Below are 27574 nucleotides of genomic sequence, written 5' to 3'. Positions count from 1 at the left end.
AAAGTTCAGTGTGATTCCTCGAATACGTGTTTTCAATCAGCTCGCATATGTTGTTCTACACGTCCCCCCTTGTATCCACCCTAAATTGGACCTCTGACTTAATTTTATAAAAATCGGTCATTTTCTGGCGTGTACATATATTAATTATTAACTTTTATAAATTTAACTTATTTTTAAAATAATTTAAATAATTAATTTAGATGAATTTCATACATTCACGGCAATTTTATTCTTTATCCATGTGCCGCATTTCATCGACCGTATCATGGTAAAGATAAGGTAATTCTTGCTCAAAAAATACCGAACACGTTCGAGTTATAGCATTTATGAGTCGTTCGTTAAGGAAATAAGTTAAACTCATAGGGGGTTAATTAAAAAATAATAAAATTAGTGGCTATAAATAATTTGATGAAAGGATGATGGTGAAAATTGAGAATTAGAATTAAAAGTAAAAGTACGCTAAAAGGGGTAACGGACAGGTAGGCTCGGCATTTAATGTATGTGATGTGTTTTTTCATTTATTTATTTATTACCATTTCTTTCTATATCTATATTCCAACACACTTCTCTCCATCATTTCATTAGCCAAACTAGCTCATAACTGAATGCTTATGTTGTTTACATGGAGAGAACTGAACCACTTGAAGAACACAACGAGTTCCTACCCCGAGTTGACTCAGACACACTCTCGTCAACTTCTAGTATCACCACCCTCTTCACTCTAAATTCGGATGACACAAATTTAATAACTACATCTTCATCTGGTGACATTTCAGCTAGTAGTAGCTCTGGCGAGATTCCCGCTATTATTATATCCGAAGCCGTGATCGCCAAGCTTCCTGTTGAGTTAAGTTTCGATGTGGTACCTGGGTTGACACCACCGAACGTCAAGTGTGTTGGGAGGAATAATAAAGGAGTTACGTGGGGGACCACGAGTGTAATCGGACGAAGGAGAGAGATGGAAGATGCGGTTGCTGTGGCCTCGGGGTTTATTTCGGGTACGTGTGATCATGTAGGAGGATGCACGGCTCCTGGTTCGAGATGTTCCAGTGAGGTTTCGCCCGTGCATCTTTTCGGTGTGTATGATGGTCATGGTGGCTCTCAGGTACGCACGTTTAAATTCCTTAAAATCTCGTTAAAAATATTTCATGAACTGCGGCGGAACTAGAGGAGGTTAGTCGAATTTTTAAAAATATTAACAAAATTATTGAAAAACTAATCCATCGTAAAATATAAAATTCATTCGGAATCTCGATAAAGTTTAGGAGCTTAAATTAGGAATTTAAATTTTTTCGGGGGTTTCGGTTCGACCGAAATGGTAGGAGTTGGCTATGTTAGAGATGATTAGGGCATGTCGGGACTGTGTGAATTTGTTTAACCGTTGATTGTGAGTTTGTGTACTACTAGTATGACAGGTGTCGTTACAAGAGAGGTATATACGAAGGATATTTAATAAATAATAGAAATAGAGGTCTTTTGTAATGTTGCATAGTTCATACACGTGTAAGTTGTAACAAAGACAGAAGAAAAGGTTATTTTTTCTTCATTATCCTTGGTGAAGAAGGTAGGATAAAGAGACGGGCATGTTTGCTGGCAATGATAACAGACGTATAGGATACTAATGACGGTGATAAGATAAAGTTATATTAGGTAAAGCAGGTATCTGAAAATGAAAGTAGGCCATATTATATGCTGTCCAGGATATAAAATTTGAATAAAACAAAATTAAAAATTAAGAGTGTTTTTTTTTTAATTATCTGAGTAACACTTTTGGAGAATCCTAGGCCCTAAGACCTTGACAGTTTACATAAAATTATTTGTTTTATTTTTGTTACCGGTTTAATTAAATATTTGTCGGGATAAATATAGTTCTCGTTTGAACTAGAACCGAGAAGAGTATATAGTAGATGGATGATTATAGTGCAATCAGTGATTGAGGTTGAAGGAATTAAAAAAGATGGGTTCATGAGTTTCCTATATTGTTGGAAAAGCTTTGTAGTATTGAAGCAGGATGCTTTATTGGGGTACACACATGTTGTACTATATGCAGTGAATGAGAAGGTGTTTCATGGTTTACTAGACATCTTTCATCATGTTTGTGGGTGGCATAGGATTAAAGAAGTGCATTATTATGCCTATTCATTGTCAGACAAGTCAATGGCCTGTGATCTGGAGAATCTTGATGGTGGCCACTGTGCCTCTAGGCTTTGGGCATGGTTGGACTTTAGTCCTGTCCTCCTATATTGTGCGCAAGGGTTGATCACCTATTATTTTTAGAGTTGTTTATGGTCAGCTCGAACCCGAGACCTCTCCCTTACGAATTAATCAATACAGAGTTGTGTGTGATAATGTCATTCAGAAGGTTCATGAGGCTAAATATCGAAGGAGAACCAAAGTTTCTGCACTTATTCTGTGTTGCAGTTATGCCAATTTTGTTATGCAGAACCTTTGGTTCTCGCGGTCCTACTCTATATACTCGTATCGCATTGTTTTGCAAAAGATTCGTATCCATAATTCCTTATCATGAAGGATCTGTTTATATTCTGATCAGATGCTTATACTATGTTCTCTTTTAGTCTTTACCTGCAAAACCTTAATAGAAAATATATGTAGGAGACCTCTACAAATTACAAAGGGGGCAAAGATATATTATTATGAAGTGCAGGTGTGATAGGTGGAAATATAATAGCAGTAATCAGAAACAATCAATAAAACCTAAAATGTCCAACCGACCAGTTTCCAGTCAAAGCTAATTTATATTCCAAATGGCTTTGCATGATTAAGATGTTTATTAGAAACTCAGCCTGGAATATAGTCAACTTGTTTTGTTAGGTTGTTTACTGGTAGGCAAATTATTCTACTATTCGGGATTTTGGGTAGATCTGTCGCCTTTTTATCACAAAAAATAATGAGAAAGCAACATTTGAGTATGTTAAGAAATTTCATTGCCAGTTGCCCTTTTGAATTACACAAATAGTTCTGGAATTTTTGTGTAGATGTTGGTAAATGTCATCCAGGTGAAACTCCCACTAATAATTAAACACACTGTAAATAGTGATCCTTAATTGATGTTACTAACCAATGAAGTAAAAGCAACATACAGATAGATAATTTAGTGAAGTTGACATCTGTCTTCGGCAAGGTCACCCTTACAATCAGAAGTTTTTCATTCACAAATCGATAAAACATGTTTAGGGTTTGAATGCCTGGAGGGGAAGCATTTTTGAGCTGCATAGAGTAACTGTGATTTACTTGCTGAGAAAAAAACATTTATAACACAGGATGTGATATTTCTGGTTATCAGTGTCATGAAATATACAGTTAAACCTCGATTAAGTAATATCCGATAAAGTAATAACCTCGCTTAAGTAATAATTTTCATCGGTCCCAACTTGGGCCAATGTTGTAAAGTAATATTCTCGCTAAAAGCATAAGATAATAAAAAATTCGAAAGTCATTAAGGGCCCAAGTAATATGTAAAGTAATAATTCCATAATTATATATATATATACTGTATAATGTATATGATTACAAAATTTAATTCTTATTAAAATATGAATCTATTGTAGCTTGTTTCTTCTTTCCACCAAAGCCAAAATTAATCTCGTCCTTGACTTTATGTAAAGCAAAAATAACTCCTGGTATGTTTTGCTCGTGTTGTAACAAGTAATTGTTCAAAGTGGTGAGTGCTTGAAATGCTTCCTTTGATGACACGCTTGGGATGACATTGCTATCGTCGGGTTCAGGATCAGTCCCTTCATCAGTGCTCATTACCGACTCAATGATTTCTTCATCCTTAGGTGATTCCATAACCGCATCATTCTCGTTTGGATAGTTTAAGAGATGCTCGACATCCATCACATTCCTATATCGTAAATTAGAGATAACTTCATTTAATCCTTCGACACCTTCATTTATTTCTCCAAGTTCTTGTTCATCATTTTCTTCTGAACGAATCTTGCAATGCCGAAAACAATTTGCAATTGTGGTTGTTTTCACATCAATATTCCAAGCCATGTTAGCAAAACTAATAGCATTCAAGATATTAACTTTTTGGATATAAGTAATCATAATAAAAGTAATTTTAGATCAAATACATTGCATGTGATTAATTCTAGTTTTTATACGTACATTATATATTATACTGTACCACGTAAACATAAAAATTCGGTAAAGTAATAAAATATTACTTTATCGATAAAGTAATAAAATATTATTATATCGATAAAGTAATAAATTCGGTAAAGTAATATTTTTTCCCGGTCCCAAGGGTATTACTTTAAAGAGGTTTAACTGTTGTACTTTTTTCTCCATGGCTTTAGAAAATCGTTTGGAATGTTTCTAATTAAAATACAAACACAGTCTACACGCTAATAATGTTTTAATGAGGTATTTTACAAATTTTTAGGTAGCTAAATATTGTGCGGAGAAGATGCATTTAGTTGTGGCAGAGGAATTTTATCGAGAAACTGTCGATGGACTTGAGTGGCAACGTAGGTGGGAAGAAACCTTGTCAAGCAGTTTCAAGAGGGCCGACAGTGAGGTCCAGACAGAGGCACTAGCGCCTGAAATGGTTGGATCAACTGCTGTTGTGGTGATTTTATCTGGGTGTCAAATCATTATATCCAACTGCGGTGACTCAAGGGCGGTGCTTTGCAGGGGAACAGAAACGATTCCCTTAACTGTTGATCAGAAGGTTTCTTATAACTCTTACTTTTTGCTTCAATTGATTTAGTCAACTTGATCTGTTGTTGTGTACTCCTAACATTAATGAGTGCGGAAAAGCTAAAATTGGTTACACGTCCTATAATCTAAAATGCTAAATTGATGCCTCATATACTTAACCACGAGCTTACTTTTCACAAGTTACTGGTCTAGCTTATAGAGTCCATATTCCATCATGTTACTACTACATGTTGAGGTTCTTCTGCATTCTTTCCGTACTCTTTTATGCTTGCCTCTTTCATACACTTATATGCCTTCAGGTTTATCTATAAATACAAGAAGTCGCAGCATGTCTATTTTTATTTAGTGTCAGATGTCAGCAGTTGTAGCTTGTACATGGTTGGAAAAAGGTGCATATTTAGGTGTTGAACAACAATCTAAATCAACCAAAAAAATTTAATTGACAAATTCCAGAATCCATTTTTCTTGTTAATTTTACAGCCTGATAGAGAAGATGAACTTATGAGAATTGAAGGACAGGGGGGAAAAGTCATAAACTGGAATGGTGCAAGAGTGTTTGGAGTTCTTGCAATGTCCAGAGCCATAGGTATTTTTATGTTGTCAATATATTTAGTGTGTACATTTTTTTACGACTATCTGGAATAGTTCTTCCGTGCACTTCTACACAAGTCCTTTGCTGATTTTCGCAAGACTTCTGTTCTACTAGTTGGGTACACAAAGCTTTCAGCAGGGTCTGAGAAGGTCCTGATGTACATAATATTTCCCTTGTTTTTCATAAAGTTGATGTTTTCCAGGTTTTTGAACCAGAGACCTACTGGATAGAAAGTACAACCTAACCATCACGAAAAGCAGACCTGCAATGCTACAATAACTTTTAGTTTTTTCTTATTTAAATAAATCAACTCCCCACCATGCTTACCCAGATGTATAATTACAGAGCACATTCGTATGGAATTATATGTTAAAAGTATCCTGGTATTCATAAAACGTGTATTATTCCAAGATGTGCTAGTTTTCTCTAAAACAGCTTTGACAAGTAGAATACGGTTCTGAGGGTCTTGAGGTAAGACTGGTTTTACATCTGCTTACACATTACTATGCATTAATTTGTTGAGAAAATATATATAGATTTCGGGCAGTAGTTGGTAACACGAGAAGTACCACAAATTATATCTTAGAAACAGAGATATATTGGATAATATTTGATTGAATCTGGATCCTTTTTTTTCAAGTACTGATTGCTTTAAGCTAAAATTTCAAGGTGACTGGTACTTGAGACCTTGGATAATTCCGGAGCCTGAAATAACATTTGCAACGAGAAGTGAGGATGACGAGTGCCTGATTTTGGCAAGTGATGGACTCTGGGATGTCATGTCAAACCAGGAGGTTGGAGAGGTGGCTCGTCGCCTTTTAAGACGGAGGCGCAGGTTGATGGTTGATGATGAGGTGTCAGCAGCGCAATTTGTTGCTGATAACTTAACTGAGATAGCTATGGGGAAAAACAGTTCTGACAACATCTCTATTATTGTCGTGGATCTAAAACCCAAGAGAAAGCGACAGCAAAGGCTGTAGCGTATACCAATCTTCTAGCATAATCAACTCTCACCTTCTATAGCCTGGAGCAGCAAAAGGGGCTTATACGGTGAGACCTTGTCCGACTTTCAGTAGTTCTTTACCTTCTTTGAATTAAAATTTATTTTATCTATAAATGGTTGTAGTGTCGAAGGAAAGAACATGCAAAAGAACTAACAATAATTATGAAAATATCTAAGCTTTTCTTTCATTATACGACATGCTGTATGCTAGGTTGTCAAAGTTCGAAATGAACTCTACTTTATCTGTTAAGAAACCAAGATAGATGGATTTTGAAAAATGCAGTTGAAATTTGCACTTGAATGGCTTTAAATTTGCAGAAAGGGTTATTCACTTATTTGTCATACAATGTCGAGATTCTGGTACTGCTGCTCTCCAAGAGGTCAAGCAAAGTATGGTAGATTTATCCATAGGGGGGAGTACTCATTAACATACTTGTGCTCTGAAGAAGGACCTGATAGTTATTTAGGTTAAGACATCTCTGGCTTAATATTAAATCCTGTATATGTTGGTAAATAAACTAGTTTGAGGCAGACGACACAAAATTATAGATGTGGCATTCTTGGTTTCTACTTGTCAATGCAACAGCCCACAGGTGGATCCAAGCTTCAAAATTTAACGTTTGTTTATGATTCTTAGCATTTTGTACCATAAACTACTATTAAAAGTCACTACTAGTAAGTGATCTCATGCTACTCTCATCGTTGTTAATCTGATCTGGATCTTATGCTACTCTCATCGTTGTTAATCTGATCTGGTTAAGTGGCTCCTGTTATTTAACATTATACAATCTCCATGGCTGCGTTTGCATGTCTAGTGTATTATTTGGATATATGAATATTTCCAATAGAGGTACTCTGAAATCCATCCCAAGCCTAGCTGCTAGATAGTTTTTTTCCCAAATGGTTGGTAGATGAGTTGATTATCCAGATCTGGAATATCCGCCACCTTCAACGGATAATGAGGCTATTTAAAACCCTGAGAGATTTCAGTTCATGCTGTTTCATGTATACAAGTGATTCATCCCTTTTTTGTTGAATTTGTTCTTAAGCGACTTGCAAGACTTTAACCATCCACTTTAAAGATCGTTCAACTACCTTAAGTCATCCCTTGTAGATATGGCGAGACTAATTCTTCTACTTTTTACAATGATCATCATTCTATAATAGAATACTATAAATAATTAAGATAAAAAGCGTTCTCTGATTCTGAGCATTGCACATTGCGGTTGAAATTAAAAGAATGTGAACATACTTCACAAACTTGGACATAATATTACATGACAAATTAACTGGAAAACTTTTATTGTCCTAAGGCAAACCTTTATTTTTACAATGACAAGCCTTAGAAACCAAAAAAAGTTACTACAAGTACAACAATGATCAAAGGTCTAACAAGCAAAAACCCTGGAGGTATGTCTAATATCCGTTCCACAGGTTTTACTTCAAAGTAAGAGTATACATTGTGTATCACTCTTTCAAGAAACCTAGCTACTACTTCCACGATTGAGAAAATTGAACACTTGCTTTAGGTTTCCTCTAGACGGTCGTGCATTGACTGCAAATTTGCAGATATATATTAGCCTTTGTCGCATCTCCAACTTTGTTATACACGTCTTACTAAAAGATTCCCCATCATCAAAACAGCCTGAAAACATTAGGGAAGCTCTACCAGATCAACATTATTCATCATAAACTAGATAGACATTAAATTGAAACACACAAAGCTTTGACGAGACAAACACCACTTGTCAACTTAATACTTGCAAGAAGATGATATGAATGTGGATATAAGGCCAGTATTGTACATTCAGTTTAATTGCAGTAGTAAAATTGTAGTTATCTAAATTATTCTGAAAGTTTCTTCTAGCAAGGTGACAATTCATCTCAGAAATGTGTCCCTATTATGAAAATAAAATAATTTTGAAAAAGACACACTTCCTTGCTTTTACCTCAAGGAGGAAATAAGAATTTATGAACCACACAGTACTCTTGGAAGTTATATGAGTTTGGGTACAGGATTGGAATGTTGTATTAGTTTGGGTACTGTCTTAATTTACAATCTAAAATAATGAGAAACAATTATATGCATTTACCTTCTACCGTGAATAACGAGGTCAAGATTGCCAAGCATACACATATACTGATATCTTCTCCTGAAAGCATACAAATATAATTTCAGTCTTCAGTCACCTAGAACAGTGTGTTACAGTCTTACAGAAAACATAATATTATGAAAAGAAGGCTTTGAAAGTCAACAAGCTAACTTAAACAGTAATAAGGTGTGGACTGTGGAGGCATTTCTCAAGTATAAATAACATTAAAATATTACAGATGGTACAGAATCTCAGAAAATTCTGAAAACTCGTTTAAATGGGAGAGAGTGGCAACACATGTCTAGGTTATATAATCAGAAAAACGCTTTATAAACCAACTCAATTTGCAATCCCGTAATACAGGCATTTGAACCAAGATCGCTCATAATATTGTTATGAAACAACATAACTCTTACCTGTGTTACAGCAAACTAGAAGTTTCTTTCCTTTCCCTAGTTTTGACTGGGCAAAGCTAACCGCGGATGGGAGATTTCTCAATAAAGAAAATCTGTCGAATTTGGAATTCTGTCAAGATAAAAAAACGTCTATGATTACTAGTTAAACAGACATAATTTAAGATCATCAATAATTGAAAACTGATTATCATCCATTTACACACCACTATTGGAAGATGCATACAAGCCTCGAGATCCTCAAGGCAGGAAGAGAAAGATTCCTGATCGCAATTCAAAATACTGTCCACGTTAGAAGCATTAATAGCTGCAAAGAAGTAAACTAAACTGAGTAACATGGGTTAATATGAAAAAAAATAAAGTTGCTTGAATAACTATAGTAATCCTGGAGGAAACAAATTATCGGAAATAAAAAATAGCATTGCAAACACTATGTGTTAAGCCAATCAAGAGCATATCATATAATCATCAATAAATTCAGCACTTTTTTCATCCTTTAATCTTTCATAATCATCATTATTCAAATCATACATATTACATCCTAACAAAGCACTAACAGGTTTTGCCCAAACATCACAGTTTTCACCTTTTAACAGATATATCTAGTTAGTGAATTACTAGCCCTTCTGAAGGATGTACATGTTAGATTGAAGATGCATCAAGAACAATTTGCACCTTATTACAATTCTTTCTGTTCCATCATGGTCTCCCAAATTTACCAGTTTTGATTACAGGGGAACAAGACCATTTAAAGAGACCTTGCAATCGAAGACCAAACCACATATAAGCCTAACGTGTACCCCCCTTGTAATATAAACACCACACACCACGCTAATTCCTTTCTGCATTCTCTTAAACAGACAGACAAACACCTGGCAGCAATGTGGCTGAGGGACAAAAGAGGAAGAATGCAAAAAAATAAGAGGATGGGAAAACGAATCGCTCTGATGCCATGTAAAATTACCAACTCTTCTAAAACTTTGAAGTCTTGAGAGGACAACATAATTGTATCAGTTATCTTTAACAATATGCCTACATATCTATAATAGTCAAGCCTCAAACTTGTGTTAACAGATACAACCTTAATACAATCTGTTTACCAGGAGTTCAGTGGACTCCAAAAAAATGAAATCAGGCCTTTAATTTCATTCCACCTAAAGTCAAGTTTTGAGGTCCGCGCCTAAGGTCAAGTTATTATGACAGAAGAGGTCATAAAAGATCAATAACACCTGGGATGTCACCTAGAACTATTTTAAGAACATATCCTTTCGCCTAAAAATATGGCACCTAGTGTTATTAAAGGCAAAAGGTAAGTGTAGCGCAAAGCAAAGAGCAGTCTTCTTCAAAATGAAGTGCACTATATAAACTAATATAAATCTGAACATGTGTAAACACTGGACATCTTAATTAATAACAACTGTTTTTGCTTATGCTACTGAATTTAAAGATGTTCCACACGCACATTATCATATTACATTCTACAGTGTTGGGAATAGGCATACACTTAAATAGATTATGCTAATACAAACAAGTGGTGATATAGGAAACCATAATGATGACATACATTACAAATTTCACAAAGGTGAAAGAAGTGCTACCGTTATTACATGACATTTGAAGGAAGTGTTTAAAGTTACTTTGGGACAGAGGTTGTAGATTTCTTATTTCTTCTCCTTTGGTAATTAAGTAATACTGTTTACTTATTTCAGAAAACTAAATCATAAATTAAGAGATGAATTAACTTACCAAGTTGAGTTGCGCACACTGCAATGTTAGAAGAACCAAGCCAACATACTGCACTATTATCACCGGACAAGTTTCCACCGCTACCGGTGTTTGTGCTCTTTAAACCAAGCAAAAGTTCTTCGGAATCGGAATTGTTAATGCTCCCACAAAACTTTAAAGTCTTCAGAGAGACTTGAGGAGCTTTATATCCCCGTTGTGCTCTATAAACTCTATCTTTTTCAACAATATCAGCTACCTTCTGGTTACATTGATCAGGTCCTGAGTTTATAAGATCTATGGCATTATTCCAAAAAAGGGAAGGTGATAAACCCCTTGCCCAACTTTCCTCATCATCACCAGCTCCTGGTATATAGTTCCAGCTGAATTCTGAGGCAGTTCTTTGTTGTAAATAGCCACTAGAGGAGGACGCAGAAACAAGTATTAAAGGTGTAAAATCCCAAGAGTCAGGTTCAGGAACTTCATTTAACCAAATTACAGACTTTTGGGAAATCCACAAAGGTCGTAAAGGTTTCTTTACTACTGATAGAAGAGGTGTTATATCAGCTCCACTAGTCTCTAACTGCTTTGTCCATTCTTCTAAATGATTTTCAATTGCCATTCTCTCTGCTGGAGGAACCCATAGAGGAAGATGCAACGAACAATCCCAACTAACAAATTCTTGTTCAGTACTTTCAGCACTGTCTTTACAATCATTTGAAGCCTGTAGAAATATATGGCAAAATGATCAATCAATTGGAATATGTTTAGAAGTACTTAACATTGTACCCAAAAACTTAAACAGGAAAACTGGATACAGTATATAATTTAATCCAAAACGAACTGTTGAGTATAATAGCATAGTAGTACGTAGCGATTGTCCTAGATTTTTGTGACTGATATCTTTAAGGCCCTTGTCTAAAAAAGGCTCCACCTTTGTGGAGCACATTTAATAGAAAATGAAGTGAACGATTTTTCAAAATGATATGGCAGAAGCACGTGAATTTTTGAATTTTTCTGCTGGATAGCATGTCAAAGCATTTAAAAATATATGCATATGGCAAGGGCACAGACAATCAAATAGTATATATTGTTCCAGGTACATGCAAATTGACAATGTGTGATGATATATATTGAAGTTAAAAACTTATGATGAAGAATGATGAAGTAAATTTTGGTACAATAATAATCTGGAGAACAAAACCAGGTAAAAATTTAGCCAGTATTGTTGCTTAAAACGTTCATAATGTTAAATACTTAAATTGAGTCCAAATTTTAAGATCATAGCAGAAATAAATCCCTGTATAGGAGTTGGCGTTTGACAACTAAATGATCACAGATACGATAAAAACAAGACAGCCAGCAGGAAACGATTAACCTCATAAAACTCATCTGCAATTTCCAGAACTTGGTGCTTCACACGCACTTCAGACCAAAACACAAAACGTTGTGAACCATCTCTTAAAGTCAAGAACATTATCTATATCTTTTAAGATTGAAAACTTCAGGTTGTAAGTTTTTGACACTCAACATATTCCCTATAACAGACCAACACTCTACTACACAATTATATAGAATAAGCTTAAAATAACCCAAAGGTTAAACAAACAGAGCAAGATAACTATATCAAATAATAATCAGTTACATGAGAATTACAGGACCCTGTATTACTAATAAGGAATTAGAGCAACATAGTAACTTACTCCGTCTGTCACCGAAACAGATTCCCGCATTCTGTTTCTATAGTTTAATATTGCACGATTCATCACACACGTCCAAATTGGTATTGTCTTGGACATACTGTCTGGAAAGCGCTTCCCTTTTCGAGTAGAATCAACTATTATACACCCTCCCTTCTGTCCTACCCACACCAACACACAAAGTTATAAAAAGAAAATCAATCAAAGTTATACAGATCTTCAACTGACAATAAAAAAATCACTCTCTACTATACACACTGAAAAGATCCAATTTTAATCTTTTTCCTAGAGGAGTTGCAAATTTCAGAATTTAACTATTACTATTAGTGTAAAATCATGCCAATTCTAGAATGCCAATTTTACCAATCATATTAATAAATGTTTACCGAAATTCAATCTACTTTACTCAAATTCAAAATTGACATTGTTTAGTAAAATCAATACATAATATGTTTCAAAAAACAGATCTTTATACCTAAACAAGTGAATCTCAGCTACACAAATATCAACAAACACAAAAATAAAACCCTTCTCCAACATAACAATTCAATTGTACATTCCAATCCCCCTATTTTAAAATTCCTCCTGGACTAAAACTAAATACACAAATATGTAAAAACCCACAACAAAAACAAGTAGCATGCTTCTCCTAAACAAGAATTAAATTAAACATCATAATTACCAATAACACACATCAAACAAATACTTAAATTTCAATTTCATATATAGGCTCGCACTCACTTAAGAACAATATGTTCTGCACTTCTTATAACATTAATCCGCATCCGCGAACTAATAAAAAGTGCAGAATAATTATTCTCACCTTTCTCACCAGAGCGCGGGCCTATATATAAATATAAATATAAATATAGGAAACAACATATAAATAAAAACCTGCAAGCACAGCAAGATGCAGATTGAGTCTGGAAGTATTAAACGACAAGTTATTAGTATGTCCATCCGTGGACTTGAAATAACAAGAATGCTCGAATTTCTTAGAATACCATAAACCACACCGGAGATTAGCTACTAATGGTAACTCCGGCCATAACTGAGCAATCTCTCCCACAAATATAGAGTCATCAAAGATTGAACATAAGGCGTTGTAAAGAGTGTTGTCTCTCTTTTTAATACTTCTTGATGCTTTGTATATGTTTAAAATAGCCTCCTCTCCCATTGAGGCTTATGAGAGATTTTTGAAGAAAGTTGTGTAGATTATATAGCTTCATTACTGGGCTTTTTTGTGTTTTTGATGGCCCATTTAGTTAAAATTAAATGGGCTTAGTTTATTTAAAGACGGCCCATCTGAATACATGTTGTACTCATATTCACCAATTATTATCAAGATTCTTATACTTGGCCGGCCACTGGAATTTAACTGAAACTATAGTTGATTAGTTGGTCAGATATTTTCTGTTTATATAGATGCATATGTATGTGTGTGTGTGTATGTTTTTTATTTTTATTTTTTTTGAATTTTGATGGTGTTTTTTTATTTGGGTTGATGTATATTTTGTGTGTGCAGGGAGGATATGGAGATTATTATAGTCACATTGATGATGGGTTTCTTGTTAGCTATCTTTATTGCGATTCCCCGGGTGTTTAAATCTGGTAAGCAATTTGGGTTTTTATTTGAATCTTGTTATATGGTTGTGGAAATTGGGTGAATGTGAATTTATGGATTTGTTTGTTTTTGTGTAATGTAGATCAGAGGAAAGCTGTTCAGTCGAATAATGTCGTTAAGGTACTTGAATTTACTTTCGGGTTACTAAATGTTGTTAGTGTTTGGTTAGTGTTGCATTTGAGCTTCTTAGTCTGCAGTTGAAGTTGTTTTCAGTTATGGTCTGGAGTATATGTAACTTACCACTTAGGTTGTGTGACTTGTGTGGATGTTGCTGATCAGTTCACCCACCGCATTTTTTAGTTCATCACTCTAGCTACTCATCAGATAAATTGAAGACTATAAAGAAATGGAATTAATTTTAATGTTGTGCAAATGGTGCTTGAATCAGTTGGACACTTTGCACAGAATGTAGTGTACATATTGGAAGCTGCAGCATTGTAAATCCAACTGGTTGCTTCTAAAACATGTTCTGTTACTAGTTTTGTTCATTCAAGTCCATCATCGAAACACTGGATACTAAACCAACACGAGGCCTAGCTTGATTAATATTGAAAGTAATGATAAGACCTAAAAGTAGAGTACCAGTACCTTTCTGAAGGTGGTGGCTCGTTAGATTGGATAAAGTTTTTGCTCAAGTTTTATCAAGAAGATTTTTCATTTTTCAGTTCTTATATTTTAGCTTACTTTCCTCAAGCGTTTCCAAGATTTTAGTTTATTTTTAGAGTAATAAAAGATCGATGTGATTTTAAAAAGGTCTCATTTAGAATTAGTTGGCAATGGGGACGAACTTACGATGTACTTAGCATCATTGAACTACTCATCGTTGATACACTCATCTCTGTCCTGCAAAAATTACAGTAATTTTTTTTTTATTTGATTTTCTCTTAGGCACCTAAAGCATACACGAAAGCTGAAGTTTCTTTACATGACAAGAGGACAGATTGTTGGATCATTATCAAACAAAAGGTTGTAGATTTGACAACACCAGCTATGTTCAAAAACTAATCGTGATATTCGCCAAGGCTTTTTTTATTGTATTGAAAAATAGGCTTTTGATTTCACTGATTTTCTTTTCAGAAAAATTCATTTTTAAGCAATTGCAGATCTACGATGTCACATCATATGTAGAAGAACACCCTGGGGGTGATGCCATTTTAGCACATGCTGGGGATGATTCTACAGAAGGATTCTATGGGTAAGCCTCTTCATCTAGTTAGACTCCCTTTTCAGCACTTGCTTTATTTCAAGTCTGCTATAGTTCCCTTAACATATTGTTTGACTCTTGGCTCCAATATATTGCACACCACCCTAGTTATAGGATGGAGCATTACCTGCTTGAGCACATCCCAGTTTACTACAGGGGAACTGCATTATAAGAAGTCATATTGAGTAATTATCGTTATGTGTTTTTGAACTTGTATATTCAATTGCTAGTTGGTTCACAGTTCCAGTTTGATCTTGACACCTTGTCCTGCATTTTCTTTTGAGTTAATGTAGTGCCATTATTTTGCACTGGCAGGCCACAACATGCAACAAGAGTCTTCGACATGATTGAGGACTTTTACGTTGGAGATCTGCTGGAGTGATATATCATCTTTCTTGTTTCTTTGTGTAATTGCAGAAGTGATCTATCATTTATCTTGTTCCATTCTGTAATTTAGTAACTATAGTCCTATCATGTAACAGTTGTGTTTTGTAGTTTACAAAGTTGTATAACATCGTTATTCATTTTGCTACTATATAATTTCATTTCAAAGAATTTAAAGGAACACGACTATACTTTTCTCTCAGGTCTATACCATGATCTGAACTGACCAGAAAAGCCAATACTTTTCAAGTTCTAACCATATCTACCACACCTGACATGAAACAAAACGCAATGTGAAACAATGTTTCTTCCATTTAAACCTCAAGGTACAAAAAACCAAGATTTCTGTATTTTGTATCAACAATTTGGGGTGCAATTTACAGATAAACCCGTAAAGGGAGGTAAACCTAAGAACTAATCGACACGGCAACTTTGAGTTGACGGGTTTCGGTTGTATTGGATTCATAGCGGCAAAACAATAGTAGTACAGCTCGTGCAAACAGTTAAAGACTTGCTATCTTGCAGACAATGGAACGCTTGCTATCTTGCAGACAATTGAAAGCTGAAGGCAAAACTCACAAGTTTTGTTGATATGTACACTCCTATTCAGATTTCCTGGGTTTCTGCCAGCGAATCATACATCTCGACAAAGAGAACAAAACTGAAATCTTATTCTTCCCTCCTCTTCTACCATGTAGATTTTTACCACTCAAGTCGGTAAACTTTTGAGCCTTCTCTTTCTTTCTATCAATCTGCCAAATCAAGCTCTTATTGGTTTAGAGAGGAGAAACAAAAGCTTACATCAACTCAATCTATATAGTTTGCATCTATGCTTATTTTGGTGAAGACGGATAAGTTGTGCAGACAGGTAGACAGCCCCTACTTTGTCAAATGACTAGTATGTATTAGATAAGATGCTAAGGCTATGATCAGTTCTACATTTTGTGTCTATCTGAGCCTGTGGCTCTGTCTAAAAAACGACCAAGGATCAGTTCTACTGTCATGGCCTAAAGATAAATTATACCTTGTGTATCTTCCCATTCTTCAAGTGGTATACGATTCCAGACCAGTTGATACACTGGGAGAAATGAGAACGCAAAGCACATATGGGGAACAACACATTACCTACCAACAATGCAAGGAACACCTGTACCATTGCCTAAACATGATTAGCCAGATTTTTATCTTATTTCACATCTAATGAAGTATGTTTTACACAAAATTAAAAAAAGATGCAGGTAGCTACATTCTTTTCGAGAAATGATTTGGAAGAGCTTACAAGGCATAAATTATAAGAAGCCATTGAAATTTGAGGGCCTTGAGGAGATAAAAAGTTACAGAGTTGGACTTCCACTCTTGTCAAGTTCCACACTGCAAGTAGTGCCCAGAGGGTGAACAAGGCATGCCATCCCACTAAGAACAACCCTGGACAAAAATATTCTACTGATTTAGATACATAACAAAATTCTAACATTTCTTCATCTAGTTAGACATTTATAGATGTCATATTCTTTGTTCGTATCTGCTGTACCAACTAACTAAGATAAGTAGTGAGCTCACCAGTTGATAAAATTGTTTCTTCCAGCCGATAGCCCTTGGACTGAAACCATAGTGCTGCTACAATATGAATCACTGACAAGATATATGGTGCTACAAATGCCCATGATATGTACAGGTGAACAAAAAACAGTATGCGGTTCATGATCCAGTTTTCGTACGTTATGTATGATTCTAGAACGAATGTTTGCTTCCGCAAGTAATTCCAGTACCTTTACAAATTGTAAACTGAGGTGGTGATGGCGTAAGATAAGACAAACGGCATACATTATGTGAAGGCATGTTTTGTTGTAGAAACCTGGCGAAAGTGAGATCAGATGCAAGAGGATGCGGAAAGACAGCAACTGGAGGTGATGTAATGAGCCTCTTATGAGCCCCTAGAAGTAACAATAACAATGGAAATTATATGAGAAGAACCACTCATTACATTAATATGAAAATGTATGTCAAGCAAGCGCAGTCTTTTAGTTTTTACATGTGGAACTCTTTTAGTTAAGCTACACCTACTGAAAGGAGAGTCTAACTTGCCTTTCGTGTGTGTAGGCACTCGGATCAAAGATTGCATAGAACGTTTTTTGACTTCTTCATCGGAATAAGTACAAAACTCAAATTATATATAAATACATGTCTGACTGACATTACCAGCTATAGCCGCAAGAGTCATATCATCAGAGTAGCCGCCATCACGAAGTCCTGAAACAACACCATGAGTGTCTTTTCTGAAATCATCCGAATGCATCTGAAAAATGGATTGCCAAGCACAAGGCATCACCGCCCAAGTATTACTCATAAAATAAAACAAACAAAATGAAAACTTAGGCACTTACCATCATACATCCTCCCCATAAGAAAAATGTTTTACCACCGGTAGCAAATCCTATTGAGCACGGCTGTAAACTGAAAAGATCAGATTACGACAACTTACAGATGCCTAAACATTCACGTGGTGACAAAATAGATACCAGGCAAGTCAAGAAAGTGCATGATAGAAATTTTACTGTTAGGTAAGACCAAGTCCTTGCTTGTATAAACCTAGTTATGAGCATATCTAGAAGTAATAAGGTTGTGCGTGATCAGTCTTTATACTTACAACATTAATCTTAACCCTAAAACTTAATCCTGATTCCTGCCTATGAAAATTCTAATTAGACAGATTTAGTGGATTTCTCTGTTAGAATAAAACAAATGCAGCATTGCTCAATGTTGATAGCTAATATCTCCTCTCACTTCACAGATACAATATTACAACCCAAAAACTCAAAAAGTATCAACAGCTGTAGACGTTTGCATTGCTAAAGGACGAGATAGTGGCGTACCATGTGATATTCATATATACAGTAGCTTCCTAAGCTTCCAGATGGTAAATCGAGAGGGTATCCAGTTTGAATAAATATCTGCACATCATTTTCATACAGTTAAATTGTGAAGCCAACTGGAATCTGCAACGACATAAGTGCATAACCACGTAAATTTTTCTCAAGTCTTAAGTTCTTGGGCAGGGTGTTAAAATTGGCTTTAAAAATGTGCATCACCAGAAACATACATCAGGATTTTTTTCCATCTCTGCAGTTAAAGCTCCAATGGACCCTGGATGCAGTCTAACATCATCATCTAGAAACACTATATACTTGCTATCTTTGTGCATATTCTCCGCCCCAACCTGTGTACAGTAGCTCAATTAAGTGAAAGACAATAAGTTACACAATTCTAGTCATTCAGAATATCAAAAGACCAGTACAAGCAAAAAGCTCTATATATTCATCTAGAATCTAACAAGAAATGCCGGATGCCCCCTCTATTTCCTGGACTGAGAAGGCTGCTTGATCAAATATAATTTAATCTATTAATATTTATAACGCATCTGTAAATTTTGAAATGTCTTAAAGTTTTCCCCTCCACTGAGATTTTAAATTTATGACTTTTATGATTTAAAATATTCAAGGGTTTCAAGCCCAATCCCATCTCCCTGGCTTCATTGTTCCCTACCTCCAACCACCACAAGGTCAGTCTGAGCTTGTCCAATTTCTATTCCAACAACATCTCTTCAGAGTTTACCAGAAAGAGAATCAATTATGCCGTGCACCACTACAGGTGAATATGATCAAATGCGCAGTCTATTAATTCATATCATCTTAGAGAACCATAAAGAATGGAAAATGAACTTTGACAACAGGTGTGTAATATACCAATCAGGTATTCGAAGTAAATGCTAAATAAGATGTATAGACTTGCAGCATACCAACTGATTGTGAATTTTTTGACTACAGGTTGTGGATTGACCTGCCACAATAATTTTTGCTTCAACATTGTCCTGGAAACATATTAAATAAAAGCTTTTAAATGTAAAGCAACAGGAAGACAGCAAGTAAACTGTACACAATTATACCATGTGATGAAAAAATGCATCTGAGGCTGAAGCCAGAAAGGCCAAGACATGAAGGTTTAAAGTCTAAATTGTACGAGCAAATCACAACTTTCACTAAATCCCTTCAGTATATTGCTGCACTCGCTAATGGAAATAAAGGAAAAACACTTAGACCAAGGGAAATAAAGACCATGTATAATTTTTTTACAAAAACTACACTCAACTTTTGACATTAATATAGAAGACAATATATCTATTTCCACTTGAATCTAACGCGATAATATCAAAGAAATATTGTGCACAAAGCTGAAGTAGCAAATGCTTCTTCTAGTAGTGCTTAATCTCAATTCCATAAGTATGAAAATCAGGCATGCAATTGCAGTATAAGATAAATTCATAATTTCATTTGGATTTCTAACCTAACTTGTTTCTGGAAAATATTTAGAAGCTTACCTTATATTCTGATAGTAGGCGGGAAACAGCATGATAAGCAGGGTCTTGTTTACTATCTACAATAAAAAGAAATTCTATAGGACCGCCGTAAAGAGATGTCATCTGCATAGAGTAAACAAAAATAAATTCACTGTGATGAAGTGTAGGTGAAGGGACTGATTTGGCCTGTGTACACAAGCTATTTGTTTAATCATCTGTAAGGCAATAAAGCTGAAGATATTAGGTACGATGCATAGTACCTGGCTTCTCCAGTTGTGTAAATTGTGTTCACCAAACCCTTTTAAAGGCAATACAACTGTCACTCTCGGTAATTTGGCCTGTTTAGAATGCTCGAATTGATCTATGTCCTGATAAAGAAATGCCAAGCTATTGCCACTTCTCATGCTAGTCCTTATCTTCTTAATCTCTCTTCTCCTGCAAAGATAATTACAGCTTTGCAAACACTTCTTTAGTAGAGGTTTACTATTAACTCAATCATGTCATAATTTGACTAGGAGCTTGATTGGCATTGCTCTGACTGATCTCTTTCCTAATTCTAAAAGTAGCTCTTGGTACTACAGAAAGGAGAAGTTCAAATTTTTGTAATTTACGAAAATGCAGGTTTAAGACTATGCAGAATACTGATGATATCATTAGTTTTTATAGGCAAAACAATCCCAAATTTATAACATTCATTTTTTTCTTCAACATAGAATTCTTATCAATGTAGTTACCAAAGACTTGCTACCTTTTCCTCACAACTTTTCACAGAATATTCTCTTAAAATTTCAGACCGACTGTTAGCAGCACTAATAAAATACCTGACATAAGCAGCACCGGTCCATCCTAACGCAAGAAGAAACAATATAACACATCCCTGCAGGACATACAAAGACCTTAAACAAATGCAGACACACATAAATGCAATGAAAAATTGGTCGAACCTGAATGTGGATGAAACGACCGAGAGGGGCAGTAAGAGCCGAGGATGCAGAGAAGAGAAAATAATCAACGGATTCAAACAACGAAACTACTGCTTCCATAATGTAGCTAAGTTACAAAAAATGTGTGTGATTAACGTGTTAGATAAATAAAAAGTTGTAGGGGTAATATTGGAGAGAGACAACAACAATGGCCAAGGTAAATATGATGCTAGAGCCTTTTTGTTGTCTCTCACATCACAAGTCACAAGCATATCCCCTTGTATGAACAATGAAAAACTTTGGAGGGAATCAAGGGGGGGTGTTCAGAATAAGAGACAATGTGAGGAGCTGCGTGATTTTATATGAAAAAACAAAAGGAAATATATTTGCATGTGTTGGTAACAAAAATTGGAGGAGAGTTATGAATGTGAGAGACGAACATGAGAGTTATAAACTTATAATGGATTACATTCCCTCCGTTCTAAACTGGTGTTAGTTACCAAATTCATGCATTTCATTCCAATTATATATCGGATCGGATCAAATTACACAAATTATATGTTGAATATTGAAATTCTCTTATTAATTTTTGGTAAGTTACTGATCAAAGCAGAGGGGCATTCATGTATCGTTGACGGGGGGTTGTTGCCACGTGTCACATTTATTTATTTTTTCATTGTAATCATCAAGATTAAATGTACATTATAACACTCGCTTCTCGCCCGAAGGGAGTAAGTTTCAAGGTAGCAAGCACATGACTGATGCCTTTGATGAAAACATCAGGTAACCTTTTTTTATCAGAACTAAAGGATGGTGGTTTTGCTTCTATCTTTCTATTTCCACTTTTTGAGACTACCAAGTAGTATCAGAAGGGAGAGGAAACAAAATACCAGAGGTGAAACCAACAAACATTCAATTTTAATTTAAGAGTCATATCAGGTCATCTATTTTGCGATCAATTGACTCCATTTTGTTATGTTAAAATATGCCTTGATGGGCCAGAAATAATCAGGCCCAGATAGAAGTACAGGGGCTCAAAAGAGATCCCACCCCAGGTCCAAACCGAAGTGGTTCCCGGTGTCACATGGCACAGGGCAAAAGAGTCAACTGTCTCATGTTACCCAAAATGGAACAATTGCATCCTAGCCATTCATGGGTAATCATCCCAAGATAGCTCTGATGGAGAAAGGACACCTGACCACGCAGCTCATCTGGACCGTCCAACCTGTCACCAACCAAGAATGATCAAAGGCCAGGATGAAGAGGTACAAACCCCAAAAACCCTAAATCTTGAGACCTATAAAAGGCCCCAAAAAGAGGGTTTTAAGGGTTGAAAAATATTTGACTGCTATACACACATACACACACCCTCACATATTTTTGAATAGCTCCTTCTTCCCTCTTCTTCTTCTTCTTCAAGAAAGCCCATTTCTTATTCTCACACCGGAGTTGCCGCGGGATACAACCCCCCCTCCGGTTCTGTTTTGCAGAGACCCCTACCTAGCAGGTTAACCGCACCCAAACCGCTGCGGAGGCCGGGTCCCGGCACGTGAGAGAAAGGAGAAGACCTGGGAAGAAACCGAGTTATCATTGGCGCTGGAAGGAGGGCTGAACCTCCGGTGACGTGGTGTCATCTCCAGCTACGTTGCACAGCTACAAAACCAAAGAAACCCTCTCTGGTAAGAACGAAAACCCTCTCTCTCTTTACAGCTCACTCTCCTTATTCTTTCTCCAGGACGATCACACATCCTAGCACCATCCCCCTTACTGTGTCCTGAGAATAATGACCACGCGAAAAAGCAAGACCTCGGTCTCCGGAACCATTCAGCCCACGGTCGCCCCGCCCAGGGACGGCGAGATGGAAGATATAGATGAAGAGCCCCCCACAGCTCGTGCTTCGTCTCAGCTTCAGCCCGGAGACCAGAGATTAACCATAGAGAAAGCAGCCCACAAGTATGCGGAAACCTCTACAAACCCCTGGGGAAATATGACCCCGGAGCAGATTCAAGCGGCTATGGACCTGTGGAAAGAAAAGAACAAGGCTCCTGAGACCCGTCCTGAAGACCAGGAAGAGCATTCAGAAGAATCCCGGGGCTCAGTCTTGGACCGAATCGGCAAAACTAAGAGGCCGTCAGAGGACGCCCAAGACGAGATCAAGAGGGCCACGCTCCGGGACCGTATTCGAAAGGAGGAAGAGGCCAAGGCCAAAGACAACATAGAAAAAAGAGTGCAAATCCAAGCAGGAGCAAATGGCCCGAGTTCTCCAGGACCTTAAAAGAAAAGTGGAAGGGGATGTGGAAGTCGGGGCGGCGGCCACGCCCTTCACCAGAAAGCTGGAATCCACCCACAGGGAGTTAGCGCTCAAGCACTTCAACTTCGACTCTTTTGATGGACTTGCCGACCCTGAAGAACATCTCAACTACTTTGAACAGATCTCGAACATATACGATTACAGTGACCTCACCAAATGTCGCTTCTTCGCCTCAACACTGAAGGGTGGAGCACATAAATGGTTCAGTCGAATCTCCTCCCGGAGCATCGACTCTTGGAAGGACTTCCGGGAGATATTTCTCAAGAGGTTCAGGGCGAACCGTATGAATGAGCTTCAGATGTGCCACTTGGAAACCATACAACAGAGAAGCAGAGAAACTCTCCCAGAGTTCATCAAAAGATTTCAAGAATCGGTCAACCAGCTCTCCAACCTTGAAGAGAAGGAAGGCGTGAATATTTTCCGGCAAAATCTCCACCCAGTTTCATGTGAAGGCTACGTGAAGGACCTAATCCATAGGGAACCCCAAAGCCTTGCTTCAGCCTATGCAATGGCGTCCAAGTTTATCAAAGAAAATGACTTCCTCACCTCAATGAAGATGAACAGGAGGATCCGGGATGATGATGAATCCCCAGAACACCGCCGCCCCTACGGGAAAGAAAAGAGGCACAAGATAGATAGACAAACCAATTATGTGCAGCAATCCAGGGGGACCCCACCCCGGGATGACTACTCCAGACACCAGAAAAATGAAAAGAAGCCAAAGCCTAAGAGGGAACCCAAACCGGAGCCCGAGTGGACTCCGCTCAATCGACCCCGGGCCGACATCTTGAGAGAGGTCAAGGGAAAGCCCTTTTATTACCCCCTGAAGCCGCTGTTGGCACCCCCCGGGAACAGGGCCCGGGACAAGCATTGTGGGTACCACGAATATCACGGCCACACCACGGAGAACTGCTTTTCTTTCAAAATGTTCATTGAAGATCAGATAAAAAAGGGCAACATGAACCAGTACCTACAGAGAAGACTTGATGACAGAGATAAACCCTCCGGTGGAGGGAAACATATGGTCAACATGATTTTTGGGGGGACCTCCTCCCCGCCCCGAAGTCCAGATGAGGGCAGCGATGTCTTGATGATCCAGCCGGCTGAAGATGAGTGCATATATTTCTCCAATACAGATTGTGAAGGCCTGGATCCCGAGCACAACCAAGCCCTGGTCGTGACCCTCGACATCGCCGACAATGAGGTACAAAGAATTTTGGTTGATAATGGTTTCTCAGCTAACATTGTTTTCGAACACACCCTTAACAGGATGAAGTTGGGACACCTCCGCATGGATCCATGCCTCGAAGACCCTCTCTACAGATTCGAAAACAATATGATCCCGATCCGCGGGGTAATATACCTCCTCATGGTCTTTGGTACCGCTCCCCGGCATGTATCTCATGTCATGAAATTCTACGTGATAAGTGTTGCATCCTCTTATAACATGATCCTGGGAAGACCTACCATCACCAAGATCCGGGCCATCCCGTCTACAATTCACCTGAAGCTGAAGTTTCCCACCCCGGGAGGCATTGGGGAACTCAGGGGGGACCGGGGCGCTTCGGGAAGATGCTATGGACAGGCACTGGTCATGGCTGAAACTGACCCAGAAAACAGAAAGAAGGCAATGGCCTTACCCAAAGGCCAAAGCCGCAAGAAACATCGCGAACATTTCAACAAAAGGCTAAAGCTGGATGTCAACATGATAAAGGACTCGGGATACAGCGCAACCAACGCCGACGCCCGGATACAGAGATTTATGGAAGTAAGAGAGAAAACCAAGGTAGAGCCTGCCGCCCAGACGTTAGAGATAGAATTGGACCCCGGGAACCCCACCCGTAAGTTGAAAATTGGAAAAGGCCTGGAGACATTCTTTCAGGAAGAGCTCATCTCACTGTTAAAAGAATATGCGGATGTATTCGCATGGACGCCAGAGGATATGCCCGGAATCGATCAGTCAGTGGCAATGCACAGCCTGGATGTAGACCCCAAGGAAAAACCAATCAAACAGAAAAGGAGAAATTTTGCTCCCGAACGACAGCAAGCAATATACGTGGAGATAGAAAAGCTGCTCAGGGCCGACATCATCTGCGAGATCAAGTATCCCGACTGGCTCGCCAACGTGGTGCTAGTCAAGAAGCCAAACGGAAAGTGGAGAATGTGTGTCGACTACACGAGCCTCAATGCTGCGTGCCCTAAAGACTCCTATCCCCTCCCAAATATTGACCAGCTAATCGACGCGACTTCGGGCCATACCATGCTCAGCTTCATGGACTCCTTTTCGGGATACAACCAGGTTCGCATGAATCCCGAAGACATCGCCAAAACGGCCTTCATTACTCATAGGGCGGTTTACGCCTTCATCATGATGCCTTTCGGACTCATTAACGCTGGAGCCACCTACCAGAAAATGATGAACACAATTTTCAAGAGCCAGTTGGGGAGGAACATGGAATCTTATGTAGACGATATGATCTCCAAGTCACTCACCACCCCGGATCACATAAAAGACCTCAAGGAGTGCTTTGACAACCTAAGGAGGTACAACATGAAGCTGAACCCGGAGAAATGTGCGTTCGGGGTACCTTCAGGCAAATTCCTGGGATTCTTGGTCAGCGAAAGAGGAATAGAAGCAAACCCAGAGAAGATCACCGCCATCATAGAAATGAAGATACCCCAAACACAGAGGGACATCCAGAAGTTGGCAGGATGCCTAGCAGCCCTGCGAAGATTTATCCCGAAACTAGCGGAGAGATGTCTCTCATTCTTCGAGTTGCTGAAAGGGGCCCGAAACAAGAAGTTAGTGGACTGGACACCAGAATGTCATACAGCTTTCGAGGAAATCAAGAGGCACCTGATGGACCCCCCGGTGCTCTCCAAAGCCAAGCCCGGAGAACCTCTGTCTCTCTACATCGCCGCCGGCCCCAAAGCCGTCTCCTCGGCACTGGTCCGGGAGGAAGGAGGAATGCAGAGCCCCGTCTACTATGTCAGCCAAGTCCTCAAGGATGCCGAGACTCGGTACCCTTACTTGGAAAAGTTTGCCTTGGCCCTCGTGCACTCCAGCAGGAAGCTGAGGCAATACTTCCAAGGCCGGGAGATCAGAGTGGTCACGGACCAGCAGCTCAGGAAGGTCATTCACAAGCCAGATGCCTCTGGAAGGTTAGTTAACTGGGCCATTGAACTAAGTCAATTCAACATCAAATTCGTGCCACGAACGGCAATAAAGGCTCAGGCCTTAGCCGAATTTGTGATGGAATGCACCTTCCCGGAACTTAATCAACCTTTACCCCAAGAAATATCCCCGGAGAGAACCAACTCGAGGATGGATTCCTGGAAGCTCTATGTCGACGGATCATCCACGGCTGAAAGGTCCGGAGCGGGCCTCATCCTTATTAGCCCGGAGGGCTTTACCATTCAACAGGCAATAACTTTCGCTTTCAAGGCAACGAATAATCAGGCTGAATATGAAGCACTCATTGCCGGGCTCAAGTTGGCAAAATCTCTTGGCATCTCAAGAATGATCATCCACAATGATTCTCAGATCGTGGTCAAGCAAACCACCGGAGAATATATCGCGAAAGATCCAACACTGGCACAGTACCAGGCAATGGTACGGAGCATCTTGGAAGCCACTCCCGACATCACCATACTTCAGATCAACAGAGAAGAGAACTCCACAGCGGATGAGCTGTCCAAGCTCGTGCAGAATTCCTCCGACCTCGTTAGTTCAGTATACTTCGAAGAACTTAAAGTACCCAGCACAGAGTGAGTTGGGGTCCTGTGCATCGGGAGCCCAGACAATTGGATGACTCTTTACATAACTTACTTAAGAGATGGGACACTCCCGGAAGACCAGAACAAGGCCAGATATTTGAAGCACAAAGCTGCTCGTTTCTTCCTGGAAGAGGGTCAGCTATACAGAAGAACCTTTTCCGCACCTACCTTGAAATATGTAGACTCTGAGGAGGCCAATTATTGCCTCCGGGAGGTTCATGAAGGTATCTGCGGAGACCACCTGGCAGCCAAAGCTCTAGCTTACAAAATCATCAGGCAAGGGTACTACTGTCCCACGATACACTCCGACTCCGTCGCTTACGTCCAGAAGTGCCCCCAGTGCCAGAAATTCAGCAATGTTCCCAGACAAAGCCCGAGCCTGCCAGCATCAGTGTTATCTCCTATCCCGTTCGCTATATGGGGCATAGATATCATGGGCCCTTTCCCCCGAGCAAAAGGCGACCTCCGCTACGTCCTGGTAGCCATTGATTACATGACAAAGTGGGCAGAAGCTAAAGCCATGAGGACAATCAACCAACAGGATTGTATCAAGTTCATGGACGCGATCGTCATGAGGTTCGGGATCCCTGTAGTCCTCATCTTTGACAATGGCTCACAGTTCTTCGGGTCTGAATTTGAAGCATATCTGAAAGAGCTCGGAATCAAACACAAAAGAGCGTCGGTTGCACACCCTCAGGGAAATGGACAGATCGAAGTAACCAACAGAACCATACTTCGGGGTTTGGAAAAGAGACTAGAAGAAACCAAGAAAACTTGGCCTGACGAGC

The 27574-nt window shown here is 38.5% G+C and overlaps 5 protein-coding genes across 11 annotated transcripts; 3 read left to right on the top strand and 2 right to left on the bottom strand.

The window, feature by feature from the left end:
* The first annotated feature begins 531 nt into the window (after positions 1-531).
* On the top strand, positions 532-7015 carry LOC141690188 (putative protein phosphatase 2C 6). 2 transcript variants are annotated; one of them, XR_012562684.1, is made up of 5 exons: positions 532-1105; positions 4409-4696; positions 5167-5272; positions 5948-6328; positions 6600-7015. XR_012562684.1 is itself a non-coding variant. In XM_074494866.1 (4 exons), exons 1-4 carry the CDS (start codon positions 623-625, stop codon positions 6256-6258), a joined length of 1188 nt encoding a protein of 395 aa, XP_074350967.1. In that variant the 5' UTR covers positions 532-622; the 3' UTR covers positions 6259-6977. The 2 variants fall into 2 exon arrangements, 1 of the variants encoding a protein (XP_074350967.1); XM_074494866.1 differs by having other exon boundaries at positions 5948-6977.
* A 422-nt stretch (positions 7016-7437) lies between these two features.
* Positions 7438-13537, bottom strand: LOC141690186 (tRNA A64-2'-O-ribosylphosphate transferase). 3 transcript variants are annotated; one of them, XM_074494862.1, is made up of 7 exons: positions 13104-13529; positions 12213-12370; positions 10534-11233; positions 8994-9094; positions 8791-8899; positions 8375-8434; positions 7438-7926 (listed from the first exon to the last, which is right to left on the bottom strand). In XM_074494862.1, exons 1-7 carry the CDS (start codon positions 13384-13386, stop codon positions 7766-7768), a joined length of 1572 nt encoding a protein of 523 aa, XP_074350963.1. In that variant the 5' UTR covers positions 13387-13529; the 3' UTR covers positions 7438-7765. The 3 variants fall into 3 exon arrangements, 2 of the variants coding, with proteins under 2 accessions (XP_074350963.1, XP_074350964.1); XM_074494863.1 differs by having other exon boundaries at positions 12213-12365; positions 13104-13316; XR_012562682.1 differs by having other exon boundaries at positions 7850-7926; positions 8791-8882; positions 13104-13537.
* LOC141690189 (cytochrome B5-like protein) lies at positions 13510-15623 on the top strand. Of its 2 annotated transcripts, none has more exons than XM_074494868.1 (6): positions 13510-13610; positions 13735-13820; positions 13916-13953; positions 14722-14799; positions 14937-15028; positions 15353-15623. In XM_074494868.1, the coding sequence occupies exons 2-6, from the start codon at positions 13742-13744 to the stop codon at positions 15417-15419; spliced, it is 354 nt and encodes a 117-aa protein (XP_074350969.1). In that variant the 5' UTR covers positions 13510-13610; positions 13735-13741; the 3' UTR covers positions 15420-15623. The 2 variants fall into 2 exon arrangements, with proteins under 2 accessions (XP_074350969.1, XP_074350968.1); XM_074494867.1 differs by having other exon boundaries at positions 13531-13642.
* Positions 15624-15713: 90 nt separating this feature from the next.
* LOC141690187 (uncharacterized) lies at positions 15714-21157 on the bottom strand. Of its 3 annotated transcripts, none has more exons than XM_074494865.1 (14): positions 20720-21143; positions 20597-20652; positions 20036-20210; positions 19797-19898; positions 19218-19289; positions 18522-18638; positions 18295-18372; positions 17806-17868; positions 17621-17717; positions 17191-17355; positions 16982-17071; positions 16701-16846; positions 16446-16568; positions 15714-16173 (listed from the first exon to the last, which is right to left on the bottom strand). In XM_074494865.1, exons 1-14 carry the CDS (start codon positions 20816-20818, stop codon positions 16024-16026), a joined length of 1533 nt encoding a protein of 510 aa, XP_074350966.1. In that variant the 5' UTR covers positions 20819-21143; the 3' UTR covers positions 15714-16023. The 3 variants fall into 3 exon arrangements, 2 of the variants coding, with proteins under 2 accessions (XP_074350966.1, XP_074350965.1); XM_074494864.1 differs by having other exon boundaries at positions 16982-17190; positions 17277-17355; positions 20720-21141; XR_012562683.1 differs by lacking the exon at positions 15714-16173 and having other exon boundaries at positions 16982-17206; positions 17277-17355; positions 20720-21157.
* A 2135-nt stretch (positions 21158-23292) lies between these two features.
* Positions 23293-26781, top strand: LOC141691435 (uncharacterized). The gene has a single exon (XM_074496174.1). It carries the CDS (start codon positions 23293-23295, stop codon positions 26779-26781), a length of 3489 nt encoding a protein of 1162 aa, XP_074352275.1.
* Positions 26782-27574: the final 793 nt, after the last annotated feature.

The sequence above is a fragment of the Apium graveolens genome, chromosome 10 (genome assembly GCF_009905375.1).
Source record: "Apium graveolens cultivar Ventura chromosome 10, ASM990537v1, whole genome shotgun sequence".
NCBI lineage: Eukaryota > Viridiplantae > Streptophyta > Magnoliopsida > Apiales > Apiaceae > Apium > Apium graveolens.
This window is presented reverse-complemented; position numbering and strand designations above follow the sequence as displayed.